Source organism: Equus quagga, chromosome 9, assembly GCF_021613505.1.
Source record: "Equus quagga isolate Etosha38 chromosome 9, UCLA_HA_Equagga_1.0, whole genome shotgun sequence".
Lineage (NCBI taxonomy): Eukaryota > Metazoa > Chordata > Mammalia > Perissodactyla > Equidae > Equus > Equus quagga.
Genome location: NC_060275.1, coordinates 107011 through 122806, shown reverse-complemented (window position 1 = coordinate 122806; position 15796 = coordinate 107011). Strand labels below are relative to the sequence as shown.

Sequence of the window (15796 nt, the reverse complement as noted above, 5' to 3'; positions counted from 1 at the left end):
TTTGGTAGGTTGCCTTTTCATTTTGTTGATTTCCTTAGCTGTGCAGAGCTTTAGTCCCACTTATTTTTGCTTTTGTTGCCTTTGCTTTTGAAGTGAGATCCAAAAACTCATCACCAAGACCATTGTCAAGGATCTTACCGTCTAGGAGTTTTATGGTTTCAGGTCTTACACTCAAGCCTTTAATCCACTTGGTTAATTTTTGTGTATGGTGTAAGACAGTAGTCTAATTTCATTCTTTTGCATTTTGCTGTCCACTTTTCCCAACACCAGTTATTGAAGAGACTTTCCTTTCCCTACTGTATATTCTTGGCTCCTTTGTCATAAATTAGTTGACTATATATGCATAGATTTATTTCAGGGCTCTCTATTCTGTTCCATTGGTCTATGTGTCTGTCTCTATGCCAAAACCATACTCTTTTGATTACTGTATCTTTGTAATAGTTTGAAACCAGATAGCGTGATGCCTCCAGCTTTGGTCTTCTCAAGATTGCTCTGGCTATTTGGTGTCTTTTGTAGTTCTGCACAAATTTTAGGATTGTTTGTTCTGTTTCTCTGAAAAATGCCATTAGACTATTGATAGGAATTGTACTGATTCTGTAGATTGCTTTGAGTAGTATGGGCATTTTAACAATATTAATTTTTCCAATCCATGAGCATGAACTATCTTTCCATTTATTTGTGTCTTCTTCAATTTCTTTCATCAATGTCTTATAGTTTTCAGTGTACAGGTGTTTCACCTCCTTGGTTAAATTTACTCCTAGGTATTGTATTCTTTTTGATGCAGTTGTAAATGGGATTGTTTTCTTAATTTCTCCAATAGTTTGTTATTAGTGTATAAAAGTGAAACATTTTTTTATATTGATTTTGCATCCTGAAACTTTACTGAATTCATTTGTTAGTTCTATCAGTTTGTGGTGCCTTAGGGGTTTTCTACATATAATATCATGTCATCTGCAAATAGTGACAGTTTTACTTCTTTCTTTCCAATTTGGCTGCCTTTTATTTCTTTTTCTTGCCTATTGGCTCTGACCAGGACTTCCAATACTATGCTGAATAAAAGTGGCAAGAATGGACATCCTTGTCTTGTTCCTATCTTACAGGAAAAGCTTTCAATTTTTCACCATTGAATGTGATGTTAGCTGTGGACTTGTCATATGTGGACTTTATTATGTTGAGGTACATTCCCTCATACCCACTTTGTTGAGAGTTTTCATCATAAATGAATGTTGAATTTTATTAAATGCTTTTTCTGCATCTACTAAGATGATAGTATGATTTTTATCCTTCATTTTGTTAATGTGGTGTATAAGATGGATTGATTTGCAGATGTTGAACTATCCTTGCATCTCTGGAATAAAACCCACTTGATCATGGCGATCCTTTTAATGTATCATTTAATTCAATAATCCAATTGTTGATTTGATTTGCTAATATTTTGGTGAGGATTTTTGCATCTATGTTCATCAGGGATATTGGCCTGTCATTTTCTTTTCTTGTGGTTTCCTTGTCTAGTTTTGGTATTGAGATAATGCTGAAATGAGTGAAATGAGTTTGGAAGTGTTCCCTCCTCTTCTAGTTTTTGAGAGAGTTTGAGAAGGAGTTTGGAAGTGTTCCCTCCTCTTCTAGTTTTTGAGAGAGTTTGAGAAGGATTGGTACTAATTCTTCTTTAAATGTTTTGGTAGAATTCACCAGGGAAGCCATCTGGTCCTGGACTTTTTGTTGGAAGGTTTTTCGTTACTGATTCAATCTCCTTACCAGTAATTGTTCTATTCAGATTTTCTATTTCTTCATGATTCGGTCTTGGGAGATTGTATGTTTCTAGGAATTTATTCATTTTTTCTAGGTTGTCCAATTTGTTGGTGTATAATTCTTCATAGTAGTCTCTTATGACCTTTTATAGTTCTGTGGTTATCAGTTGTAATGTCTCCTCTTTTATTTCTGATTTTATTTATTTAAGCCCTGTCTCTTTTTTTCTTGGTGAGTCTAGTTTGTCAATTTTGTTTATCTTTTCAAAAAACCAGCTCTTAATTTCTTTTTTTGATTTTATTTTATTTTTTATTTTTTGAGGAAGATTAGCTCTGAGCTAACTACTGCCAATCCTCCTCTTTTTGCTGAGGAAGACTGGCCCTGAGCTAACATCCATGCTCATCTTCCTCTACTTTATACGTGGGACGCCTACCACAGCATGGCTTTTGCCAAGCGGGCCATGTCTGCACCTGGGATCTGAAGCAGTGAACTCTGGGCTGCTGAGAAGCAGAACATGTGCACTTAACCACTGCACCACCGGGCCGGCCCCCAGCTCTTAGTTTCATTGATCTTTTCTATTGTCTTTGTAGTCTCTACTTCATTTATTTCTGTTCTGATCTATGTTATTCCCTTCTTTCTACTAACTTTGGGCTTCATTTGCTTTTCTTTTTCTAGTTCCTTTAGGTGTAAAGTTAGGTTGTTTATTTGATATTTTTTCTTATTTCCTGAAGTATGCATTTATCACTATGAACGTCCCTCTTAGAATTGCTTTTGCTGCATCCCATAAAGTTTGGTATGTTGTATTTCCATTTTCATTTGTCTCAAGGGTATTTTTTGATTTCTCCTTTGATTTCTTTAGGGACCCACTGGTTATTCAGTAGCATGTTGTTCAATCTCCACATATTTGTGAATTTTCCAGGTTTATTTTTATAATTGACTTCCAGTCTCATACCATTGTGGTTGAAAAAGACCCTTAATATGATTTCAATCTTTATTAAGTTTATTAAGACTTGTTTTGTGGCCTAACATATGATCTATCTTCGAGAATGTTGCATGTGCACTTGACAAGAATGTGTATTCTGCTGCTTTTAGATGGAATGTTCTGTATATATCTATTAAGTCCGTCTGGTCTAATGTGTCATTTAAGGCTGATGTTTCCTTATTGATTATCTGTCTGGATTATCTATCCATTGATTTAAGTGGGATGTTAAATTCCCCTACTATTATTATATTACTGTCTATTTCTCTTTTAGGCCTGTTAATATTTGCTTTATGTATTTAGGGGCTCCTATGTTAGGTGCATAAATATTCACAAACATTCTATCTTCTTGTTAGATTAACTCCTTTACCATTATATAATGCCCTTCTTTGTCTTTTATTACAGTCTTTGTTTTACAGTGCATTTTGTCTGATATAAGTGTAGCTACCCCAGCCTTCCTTTGGTTTCCATTTGCATGAAACATCTTTTTCCATCCCTTCACTTTCAGTCTGTGTGTGTCCTTATCTCTCAAGGTGAGTCTCTTGTAGGCATCTATAGATGGCTCTTGGTTTTTTTAATCCGTTTTCCACTCTATGTCTTTTGATTGGAGCATTTAGTCCATTACAATTAAAGTAATTGTTGACAGTATGCACTTATTGCCACTTTGTTAATTGCTTTCTGGCTGTTTTGTAGCTTCCCTTTGTTCTTTTTCTTCCTTTGTGTCTTGATGACTTTCTTTAGTGTTATGCTTAGATTCCTTTCTCACTATCTTTTGTCTATCTTCTACAGGTTTTTGCTTGGTGGTACCATGAGGCATACATATAACAACCTATATTTATAATAGTCAATATTTTAAGTTGATAACAACTTAAGTTTGATCACATTCTAAAGCTCTACATTTTTACTCCCTTTCCCCACATTTTATGTTTTTGATGTCACCTTTTACATCTTTTTATCTTGTGTATCCCTTAACTAGTTATTGTAGTTATAGTTCTTTTTACTACTTTTGTCTTTTAACCTTCATACTAGCTTTGTAAGTGATTAATCCACTACCTTTCCTATATATTTACTTTCACCAGGGAAATTTATACTTTCATATGTTTTCTTGTTACTAATTAGCACTCTTTCTTTTCAGCTTATAGAAGTTGCTTTAACATTTCTTGTTAGGTTGGTCTAGTGGTGATGAATTCCTTTAGCTTTGCTCGTCTGGAAAACTCTTTATCACTCCTTCGATTCTGAATGATAACCTTGCTGGATAGAGTATTCTTTGTTGAAAGCTTTTTCTTTCAGCACTTTGAATATATTATGCCACTCCTTCTGGCCTGGAGAATTTCTGCTGAAAAATCTGCTGCTAGTTTTTTGGGGGTTCCTTTGTACATAACAAGTTGCTTTTCTTTTGCCGCTATTAAGATTTTCTCTTAGTCTTTAACTTTTGACATTTTCATTATAATGTGTCTTGGTGTGGGTCTCTTTGGGTTCATCTTATTTGGCACTCTCTGGTTTCCTGGATCTGGATGTCTGTTTCCTTCCTTAGGTCAGGGAAGTTTTCAGCCGTTATTTCTTTAGATAAGTTTTCTGCCTCTTTCTCCCTCTTTTCACCTTCTGGGACCGCTATAATGTGAATGTTGGTCTATTTGATGTTGTCCTATAAGTCTCTTTAGGTATCTTCACATTTTTTCATTTTTCTTTTTGATCCTCTGATTGGGTCTGTTCCACTGCCCTGTCTTCAAGTTCACTGACCCTTTCTTATGCTTCATCTGGTCTGTTGTTGAAACCCTCTAGTGTTTTTGTTCAGTTCAGTGATTATATTCCTCTGCTCTGTGACTTCTATTTGGTACTTTCTTAAATTTTTTATCTCTTTGTTGAAATTCTCATTGTGGTCATCCATTCTTCTCCTGAGTTCAGTGAGCATCTTTATGAGCATTACTTTGAATTTTTTTTTTTTAAAGATTGGCACCTGAGCTAACATGTTGCCAATCTTCTTTTTTCCTTCTTCTTCTCCCCAAAGCCCCCCAGTACATAGTTGTATATTCTAGTTGTAGGTCCTTCTAGCTCTGCTATGTGGGACGCCACCTCAGCATGGCTTGATGAGCAGTGCTAGGTCTGTGCCCAGGATCTGAACCCATGAAACCTTGGGTTGCTAAAGCGGAGTGCGTGCACTTAACCACTCGGCCATGGCGCCAGCCCTGACTTTGAATTCTTTATCAGGTAAATTACTTATCTCTATTTCACTAAGGTTTTTCCTGAGGCTTTGTCTTGTTATTTCATTCGGAACATATTCCTTTGCTTTCTCATTTTGCTGGACCACCTTGTCTGTTTCTATGCATTGGGTGAAGCAGCCACCTCTCCCACTCTTGAAGGAGCAGCCCTGTGTAGGAGACGAACCCTGTCGTTCAGCCCTGCCCTAGCACTTGGTGGTCTCGCAAACCTTTGTGATTGTCCAAGCCACTTATTTTAATAGCTCCAGTTGTTGAGGGTTTGCCAAGACCTGTCAATGTCCCAAAGGGGAAGATCTCAGTCAATCAGCACCTACATTCAGGCTGATTTGAAACCAGATCCTCAGGCAGCAGCTTTTAAAGTATGCAAGTAGATACAGCCCTGCAAGATTGCAGGCATAAGCCCTGCTGGCCACCAGATGTGGTGACCTGGCGATGTCCCTTGCGCAACAGTCGTAAACATCAGGGCCCCAGACAGGTGCATAAACTGTTATCTGGGAGGCACTGGTGAGCTGTGGTGAGGCCAAGGGAGAGGACAACCATGGTGCCCCTGGCTTATGTTCCTTGAGAGCCCCTCTGTAGGTCTCTAGCTGTGTGCCAGACAGATGCCTGCCCCTCACACCAGAGCCCCCAGCAAGCACACAGGCCCTCTCCTCAGAAAGACTGAGCTGTGTTTCAGCCTGCTGCCTGGGCAGTGCCCTGGGGATCATGGTCTGACAAGAGCTCTCTCTCTGTCAGAGCTATCTCTGACAGCCCCGTGGGACCCAGGAACGCAAGCCCCCAAGCTGTGAGAGCCAGGGGGTCAAGGGGTGTCCCCTGGGCAGCAGCCACAAAACACAGGGCACCAGCTGTGTGTAAAAGCTCCCCTGTGAGACACGCTGGTGCTGTGGAGCACAGCAGAGGGAACACGTGAAGATCCATATCTTCACCCTCTGAGGAAGAAGAAAAAAATCCAAAAATGGAGGCACTTGCCAGCTTTAGCGAGGCAGAGAGAGTGTGCCAAAGTGGCGCCTGCCAGTGCCCCTGTCCCAGAGAGAATCCCAACAGGCCTGGCCCCTCAGGCTGATGATTTAAGGTTAGCAAATGAATCTCCTTCAAATATAGTCTGGGCACTTTCCAGCGGCTGCTCTGCACTGGGCCCTGGGGCAGTGCATCTGCACGCAAGCCTTTAAGAGGCCTTTCTCAGTTTGCTGCAGCCCTTTGGGGCTTGTGGACATGAGCCCTGTTGGTTTTCAAAGCCCAATGTTTTGGGGGTTTGTCTCTCAGGTGCAGGCCTTGAAAGGTGGGTGGGGTGGCTGATGTGGGTTAAGAGAGCTTGCTCCCTGGGGAGGAGCCCCGGGTGTGCGACTTCCCTCCTTACTGCAGGTCACCGCGCTTGGGCGGGGTCTTGGCGAGACCGCCTCGGCCTCTCCTACCTGCTGCGATGGGGCCTCTTCTCGTTTGTCAGGATGAAGCGGCTGCTCAGCTAGTTTCCAGGTCTTCCTGTAGATTCCGTGAGTCTGTGGGAGGAGGTGAGTTCGGGACCCTCCATGTCGCAGTCCTGAACCACCCCCTCCCAGTCCCAGATCTTGGCAGCTGTGCTGGGCTCTCTAGGAGAATGTCCTCCTTAGGAGGAAATTGAAACCAGGGTTCCTAGGGCATCAGTTTGGTGGCTGACTCCTCAGCTTTTTTGCTATACTTGCAACTTTTCCATAAAGTTGTTTCAAAAGAAAAAAAGAACTTCAAAATGTTCATGTCCTTTGATTCAGTGATTTCATTTCTAGGAATCTGTCCTAAGGAAATATCAGAAACCTAAGCCAAGATGTATGTATAAAGCTTCTGTACTTTTTGTAATATGAAAACTAACCCACTATCAGGAAAATGGAAACTCAGTTTAGGTATATCCATATTTTGCAGCTATTAAACATACTGTTCTGGAAGAATTTTTGTTGCCATGGGAACATTGTCGTGACATATTACATGAGAAAGCAGGATGCACAATCCTGCGTGGTTTCTCCCTTACTTGTCTAGTATCCATCGAGTTCTGCAGAAACGCCTCAGTGGGAACAGTGATTCTCTGCTGGGATTACTGCTTCCTTATACATGATATTGCTTAAACTTTCCAGAATGAGCATATATAATTTTTATAACAAGAAGAAAAAGTAAGGTTAAAAAAACCAAATGACGCCCTTGTCTCCCGGAACCTTCCAGAGATTTCCAAGGTGTCATGACACCCCCGGTCCTGTAGCCACACAGCAGTCCTGGGTTTATCTCTGTGGCCTTCAATTGCTTCATTTACTACTTTTTTTAAAATGGAAGAATCTATATTTTTTCTGACTACAGAATTGATCGCTTGCATTTTCCTGAAAACCTCAAAGAGTTAGAAAGGAGAAGTCCAAAACCCCATCCCCGAGACAGCCTGTTGTGGTGCATGGCCTTGGGTTTTGTGTCCACACTGTGTTTGGTTTCAGGGCTCCCCTGTCTGGACCTACGGGCCCTCCTTCCTTGGGGCTCTGTTTCTGTGACCCGCATGCGCTGAAGCACTTTGTGGGCAGTCTGGGCTGGTGCTTTAGAAGACAGGGGCAAAGACAGGCAGTGTGGTCAGAACGTCGGAGCAGCATGACGATGCCTTCCGTGAGCTTCTGTGCGTGGTTCCGACTTCTCGTGGTGCCCAGGGCTCCCGGCCTGGACACCCACAGGGGCTCGATGGAGATCAGGTGCCAGGGGGGGACTGTTTGGATGGCCCCACATCTGTGCCAGTTCTGTGTGGTGGCAGGAATGTCAACTTTGAGTCAGAACACCCTGGGTTTGTGTCGGCCACACGCAGCTGAGTGACTGGGCTTTCTCAGCCTGTCCCCACTTTCTCTGAGGTGCTGACATCAGCGCGGGTCACTCTGTCACCTGGGGGCTCTCAACAGTGTGAGTCGCTATTATGAATAAAAGTGGAGAATCTGTTGAGGAAAGACAGCTGGTCTGAAGCACAGGCCTCCATCACAGGTGGTGGGCACGCCCTCCCCCAGCAGCGCTCGCAGCACAGCCCATCAGCTCCCCTCCCCTCCAAGCAGGAGCCACCCTGTGGGGCTCCCTGAATTGCCAGCCCCCGTGGCAGTCCTCTGTTTCTGTCTGTGCACCCCACCCCACCCAAAGCCTGAGGGTCCACACGCACCTCCAGGTCCCCCTCCTCCTCCTGCACTCCGGGGTTGCCCAAGTGCATGTCAGTGCCACTCAGGGTCCAGTTAGGAAAACAGCAACTATGCCAGGTGTTTCACACAGGAGAGATTCAATGTGGGGCAGCGGTGGCATTGGCTTGGGATCCTGAAGGAGGAAAGGGACTGAGACATGCATCCCGAGGGCTGGTGGATCACAACAACATGACAGGTGCTGATGCCCAGAGCCCCTGTCGAGGCTGGCACGAGGGGAGGAGGATGGGAATGCAGAAGAGGCTGGACCCCTTTCTCTCACCTGCCACCACCTGCCACCAGCAGAACCCACATGAAAGCCAGCATCCTGGGAGTCAAGAACTGAGGCTGGCACGCTCCCACCTCAGCATCAAACGTCTAGAAGGGTGGGCGTGTGGCTGGGGACGGAGGGCGTTCTCATTCACCTATGATCGTGGCACTGCTGCCAGGTAGCAGGCCGATCCAGTCCTTCACTGGCAAAGCCCCAATTTTGTTTGGGCGGCCAGTCCTCCCATCACAGGGGAAGTGGAGAGCCGTGTGACTTGGAACTGGCTCCACCGTCCACCTGTGGACAAAGCTGGTCTTTATGTCTAGTAAGGTGTCACTAATTCTGGCTTCCTGTGGACCCCACTATGCATTCTCATTTACCGTATGTCTTTTATGCATTTATGTTCTTTGATCTTAATTTGTGCCTGAATCTAGATTTACAGTCTAAAAACTTTAAAGTTGTACCAGTGCAGGCTGGGGAAATTGGGCTTTGCATGGTTCATGTGCAAGGTCGCACAGCTCCCAGCCCCCAGTGCTGCAGGCCGCAGTGGTATGCTGTCCCGTCAGCACTAAAAATCCCGACCTCAGTGCAGCCTTTCCTGTGCTCTGAGCCAGAAGTGTGGCATCTAGGATGCCAAGTTCAGCCTGGGACGCTGCATTTTAAGAGGGATATTGGCAAGGGGACGAGATGATGGAGTAGAAACCACACAGCACCTGAAGGGGCAAAGAGAACGAGCAGCCAGAGAACAACCTTCTCCACGGGAGAGACAAATTAGGCATGACACAGAGAAGTTAGGAGTTTCTGTGCAGGAAGGTCTTACACACCTGTTCAGGCTGGGACCTTCACTGCCACGGCTGAGCCAGGTGGCAGCGCCAGTGCGTCCGAGGCCTGACTGCTGACTGAGGGGCGGAAGGGGCTGGACGTGAGCAGGAGGGACATGGTGGGGACGGCACGGTGCTCACTGGTAAGGACGACCGGACCTCCTACTTAGGTTAGCACTGTAGTATGATCTCTCCAAGGTACTTCCCGACACAAAAACCAGGATCCTAGGAAAGGGAAGAGAAGGGGCTTAGAGAGATTTTGTTTCCGTCTGTGGGTCTGTGGCCCAGAACAGGGAAAGTTCCCTCTGGTGTCTCCAGTTTCTGAGGCTTCTTCACGCATGAGCAGCCACTCAGTTTGTGTTTTGAGGTCACTTATGGTGGATGATACATCCTGTGCCATTACTGTCAGACAGAATGGAGGATTACGGCTCATTCCAGAACAATTCAAAGCTGGAGGGTGGTGTTTTTCCTTTGCCAGGATTGTGTATGTGAATGCTGCATGTCTGGAAGCAGGGGGACAGGGTGGGAAGAGCAGTGGGTGTCAGAAACTGCGGTGTGAATTACGGCTCTGACATCACCATGTGACCCTGGAAACATCTGTCGGCCGTTACTTCCTCGTTTGTAAAGTACAGTCATGTGTCCCTTAACGACAGGACACGTTCTGAGAAACGCGTCCTTAGGCGATGTTGCTGTTGTGTGACCGTCACAAAGGGACTTAAACACACCTAGTGGTTCAGTCTACGACACACCTGGACTCCATGGTACTGACCTCACAGGACACCATCACACATGTGGCCTGTCCTGGACTGAAACATCGTCACGTGGCTCTTGACTGTAAAGGTAAAAACTTACAACGTCCTGCTTCTAGCTTTGTTTCCTTCACAGCAGTTATCAGCAAATGACACACTACATATTGTACTCATTTGTTATTATCTATTTCTAAAGTATAAGGTCCACGGGAACATTCGTGTGCTCATACTCACTAAATGAAACAGTTAATAGCTCAACATCAGATCAAGAGAATAAAACAAGCTTTGAATAAAGTTTATGCTGGTACAGGAGACAAAACACACAAAACCAAAATGGCGGCCTGACGACACAGCAGGTGTGCAGTGCTGCTGCAGTGCCCTGCGCTGCGTCTGTGGGAGCGGCTCTGCGTTCCGATCCTCTCCCCTCTCGCCTGGGGTTCACATGGAGGATGTGACTTGGTTCTGGAGCAGTGAGACAGACCCTCACATTTCCAGGGCCAGCGACACACCACAGTCTTGTTGAAGAGGTTGCCTCACAGTCCACCAGAAGTAGAACTTGTGTGACGGGAGCTCTTCCCCAGCACGTGAGCTTGCGTTCAAGAAATGTGTTTACTCTCAAAGCTCCCTGGGAAGGGAATGTGGAAAATGGCACTTGTCTCCTGGGCTGGGGAGACCACTGTTGAATCATTTTGTGTGCTTTTTATTAATGTAATAAGAGTTTTCCATTTCTTGGAAATGTGGTTCAGTAATGAGAAGTTCTCAGGGGCTGGCCCTGTGGCCGAGTGGTTAAGTTTGCGCGCTCTGTTCTGGCGGCCCAGGGTTTCCCGGTTTGAATCCTGGGCATGGACATGGCACCACTCATCAGGCCATGCTGAGGCGGCGTCCCACATAGCACAACCAGAGGCACTCACAGCTAGAACATACAACTGTATACCGGGGGGTTTGGGGAGAAGAAGAGGAGGAAAAAAAAAAGATTGGCAACAGATGTCAGATCAGGTGCCAATCTTTAAAAAAAAAAGAAAAAAAAAGTTCTCAGTTCCCGAGAGTTCTTTTATGAAGATAAAGGAGAAGAAAACAAGATAAGTGAGGAAAGGAAAGAGGGAAAAGGAATTTGTATGTTGACTTGGGGTGTTTTCAGGGATAAGAAATACTGAGGCAATGGATGTCAGAGGAGAAAGGAGCTGGGTGCAGGAGTGGTGGGGAATAGAGAGTAACTCACAGACAGCATTCTGCACGTCAGGAAATTGAAGCTTACTTGATGTTAAATCAGTCTCAATACTAGTGAAAAAAAGACTAGAGGAAAACCCTAGACGGTTGTTGGACGGTCCCTCAGTCATTACGTCCAGGCTCAGAGGGAAACCCTACTTCCTTGGCAACAGCTCTTAGGGGTTAGCCAATGGTTCTCCAAGTGTGGTTCCTGGACCAGCAGCTTCCACATCACCTGGAGCTTGTTAGAAAAGAAAATTCTCAAGCCCACTCCCAGATCTCCTGAACCCGAGCCCCTGGCTGATTCTGACACACAGAACCCAAGATCTGGGCTCAAGATGGGGGAGTGCCCTCCAGCCTGTGTGAAACCGGACGTCCTTGAGCTTATGCTGAGCAGCTGACCTTCCTGGAAGGTGAGTTAGGTTGGAAACCAGCTAAGTAGGGTCATACTTTCAGTAGAAACAGTACCTATTAAATATTTTTGTGTATTTAGGAATTGGCTACTAGTTCAACCTTATTATGTCACTTTAAGTTGAACTATTTAGACTGTTGTGACTGACCAATTTTCAGTGATGCTATAAAAACTTCCGAGTACTAATTCCTGCTATGGTGGAGTTTTCTCCAACAAAACCGCCTGTCATCATTCATTCTAGGGGCTTTCTTTTCAGGCAAGGATTAAAAGGGGACACTTCTACCATATTTGGCTCATATCTGCACCAGAGCTTTTTAAAAACATCTGGTGTAGATGAAAAGTAACTTTCTGGCCTTCTGTTGGAAGACTTCTCAGATTTTAGCTAAACTGGATTTTTTTTAACAATCAGCGTTTTTCAGATACCTTTGCAACTTGACATAAGACCCTATTCCCTGTCTGTGATCACTTTGTGCAAAACTGTAAGAACTAAATAACCTCACTGATTCGTAGGCAGAGTCTCATCAGCTGGAAAGCCGGCTCCTCTGGGCAGTGCTGTATGCCCTGGATTGGTGTAGGGATGGCTAGGGTGGGGAGACCTGTGTCCCCCAGCCTGCCGGTGGCTAGGTGCGTGTACCTACCACACGGCCCAGTACCTGCGTCTCCGACTCCATCATGTGAGTTAATTTAGAACATGAGTCCCGCTTCGGTACCCACCCACTGGCCATCTCATCAGACTGTGAGGGCGACCAGCTTCCCCAATTCTGAACTGGAAAAGGGTTGCCTACGGCTCAGGGTCACCGGGAGGATCCAGTAAGGTGATGAACCTTGTAAAGCTCCTATTATATGCGCCTGTTCCTTCCAGGAATTACTGGTGCTCGCTGCGATCCCCATAACATTTGTAGTTTACTGAATGAGTGAGTGGATCATGATGCCCTGTGTTAAACATTTGGTAATGTCAGAATGATAAGGTGTTAACGGCAATTTTGCAAACCAGGGTATACTCAGGAAGAGCTGTACAGTAGTATTTGTGGACCCGAGACACATCTAACTCCCGTCAGATACAACTACAATTAGGTTATTTGAAATGACTTACAACCTGAGTTTGGGCCCATTTTCTCATCTGTACAATGGGGATACTCCTACTGCCTCGTGGAGAACGTGTGGGGGAGAAGTGAACAAATGTGGCACCTGACAGGCACTTGACGAACGCAGGACATCCATCATTGGCACCAAAGGTCTCTCTGTCATTTGGAACACACTGAAAAAATATCACTAAAAGCAAGAAAAAGATTTTATTCTTTGATATATAAAACCAAGAAAACTTTAATGTGTTATACAACATAGTTTTTTTGTTTGTTTTTTAAGAAGAAAATGGCAGAAGTTTGGACCTGGGTAGAAAGATGCTCTCAAGGAGCTTCCAAGCGGCTCAGCTCCCTATGTTACGACAACAGCACAGAAATCTCAGTAGCCTCTTTCCTTTTTCTTTAAAAAAATTACTCACATTTGCTTAACAACTTAAGACATGGTAAGAAATACAGCTTTCCTTCTTGGTGACAGACCCAGTTATTCACCAAAATATTCAAAACCCAGCAATAACTCAGTAAAAGAACAGCTCCTTCCTGATGTTCACTTTGTGTCAGAATTCTGGTTCTAGACACTTGTCAGTGAAAAAGCACTTCCTGCCGCAGAGGAGGCTCGTGTGGTTCACTGGAGCCCACAGACGTGGGTCCTGGCGCCCCAGACCTCGAGGGGGCATCTTTGGTCTTCCCTGTGCTTAGGAACAGACAGACAGTGACCCTGGCATACAAGTGACAAAGTCAAACCTGGGCCCAGGAAACTGCAACCACGCTAAAAAAGCTATTTCTGTCCAATAAACAAGAAAAATAATTTGCTTTTCACTTAATGAATTCAAGAAAAATCAACACGTTGAGATACACTGTTTTCCATGCTCTCAGCCTGACAGCTGTGAACTCAGTACGGCGCTGCCACCAGCCAGCAGGGCGTGGCCACATCGCTGGGGCTCGGAGCCTTACCGGGTCGGAATTCGGTTCTCACAGTGTCAGCAAATGTTTCCTCTTCGATGTCGGATTTAAACAGAAAGGACACTTCATATGAAATTTAATTGGATCAAACATGAATAAACTTTTAAAATTACTAAATATGTAAATATTGCTACAAGATCAAAAGGAAGTGACAATGCATTTACTCTGTGTTAAAAATCACTAAGTTCAATGTGACTTGTTATTTGAAAAGATGGCAGAACCTACACAACTGTCTATACACACAGGTGACTGTCCGGAGGCGGTGGTGGCTCAGCCATTTCTTCGGGAAACGTTCTAAAACTGCCCTTGGTCAATCCACTGGAAAAGACTAGTTTTGTCTGAGAGAAAACACTGGCTTTTGGCCACAAACGGCATTGCTGCATGTGACCTTCCGACCCAGAGAGCTGGCGGCCCCCGTGAGGCTCTCCCCCGGGGCAGGACGGCCGACCTCCTTCCCCACGAGGTCTGGCGCAGCCCCCATCTGGCTGCTCCAACTGACCACGGACAAGGCGGAACCTGAAACCCACCTTCCGGTCACACCCACTCCAGGGCTGGGGCATCTGTTCTCTGCCTGCCTCCCCACCAGTCCACCCCATCAGCAGAACCTGTGCTCGTCAGCAGGAGGCCGGGAAGCTGTGCCAATACCTCAGGGGGTTTCTGCGCGGGTTACGTTAAAAACATGAATCTGACTATTTTAAAAAGGTAATTTTAAAGCCTCATTTCAAGAAATGAAGTATTTTTAAAATTTAAAAGTGAAGTATTTTCTGTGCTTTACAAAGGTGCTGGGACCTGCCCCGGCCCAGTACAGATGGTGTCTGTGCATGTGCGTGCGCGTGTATTTTATGTTCTGTGGAGAAATTCTATAAAAATAGACAGTATTTTTATTTGCTATCCATAAGTGGAAATAAAGAGTAGGCTTGTGGGAGAAAAGGGAAGGATAAATAAAAATAATAAAAAAGCGGGGAGAAGTATACAATTATTTTTCTTATTTTAAAATTGGAATAAAAGTTTAAAAAGTACTTCCCCTCAGAAAGTTGACCTAATCCCTGTGCACCTAACTGTGGTCGCGGCTCTCGCAGCTGCCCCTAGTTCCCGAGGCGGCCCAGGAGCCCAGCCCTACAAGGTGACTGCTGGCCCATGCTCTTCCACCCCTCCTGGGGGCAGGGCCAGGCTGTGGCGGGGGTCAGACCGTAGGGAGCTGAGCAGCCTATGGACGCTGCCGCTGCCTTCCCGCCCAGGGCTGTGCAGTCCGGGTGCCAGGCTGGCACCGTTGACCCGCGCAAGGCTGCCCGGTGGTGGCCTGGGGACCAGCCGGGGCTCCAGGACGCCCTCGAGGACGACATCGGCCTCCTCATCACTCTCCATCTCGTCAGGGTGCAAGTTCTGTAGGACGTGGGCCACGGGCAGGCTGTGGCGACTGGCTGTGCTGTCTGAGGACCGGCCAGAGCTGCCAGATGCGCGGCTGCCACGTACCACATTGTTCCTCTGGTTGGCCGGCTTGACTGTGACGATGAGGTTGTGGCTGTTGGCGATCATCATGTCCGTGACCTGGTCCAGTGTCTTCCCAGCCACCTCGATCCCATTCACCTCCAGGACCTCATCATCCACGGCCAGCAGCCCGGTGCTCTCTGCGAGGCCGCCGGGCACCATGCGAGAGATGAAGATGCCTGGCACCTTCTCTAGCCCTTGGGGAGCCACACGCACACTCATGCCATCGCGGATATAGAAGCCCAGTGGCTTCTGGCAGCCATGCCTGTACAGCCTCACACGGCGGTGTGTCTCAGGGAGGATGTCCACGTCAATGATGGAGGACACGGGGCGGAAGTCATGGGGCATGCTGATGTGCAGGTGCGGGCGCCGGCGTGGGCCATCCTCCCGGAGTGCCAGTGCCTTCCTCCTCCTGGACAGGGAGCCCGCCACGAAGCTGCCATGCTCGGCCTCTTCTGAAACAGCCAGAGGGGACAGTCAGAGCACGGACCACAAGAGGCGATGGGAAAGCACAAGTCAAACACCACTGCAACCCTGAACCTGAGACTGGCCATCTGGGCAAATTTTGGCTTTCTGCTGCTTACCTCTCAACTGCTTCTCTGATTTGCAATATGACCCCAGCAGAAGTCTGAGGCAATGAGCACCACAACCAAATCATGTGTTTCAATTAATTCTCTGTAAGTCTAACACACATTCCTAGGAGTTGAATTA

The 15796-nt window shown here is 45.8% G+C and overlaps 1 protein-coding gene across 1 annotated transcript in view; it reads right to left on the bottom strand.

The window, feature by feature from the left end:
- Nucleotides 1-12828: 12828 nt before the first annotated feature.
- PARD6G (par-6 family cell polarity regulator gamma) overlaps nt 12829-15796 on the bottom strand; it is a 101248-nt gene continuing 98280 nt past the window's right edge. The window contains exon 3 of the mRNA XM_046672474.1: nt 12829-15540. Within this exon, the coding sequence (XP_046528430.1) occupies nt 14714-15540 (827 nt within the window). The 3' untranslated portion in view covers nt 12829-14713. The remainder of the gene's footprint in view (nt 15541-15796) is intronic.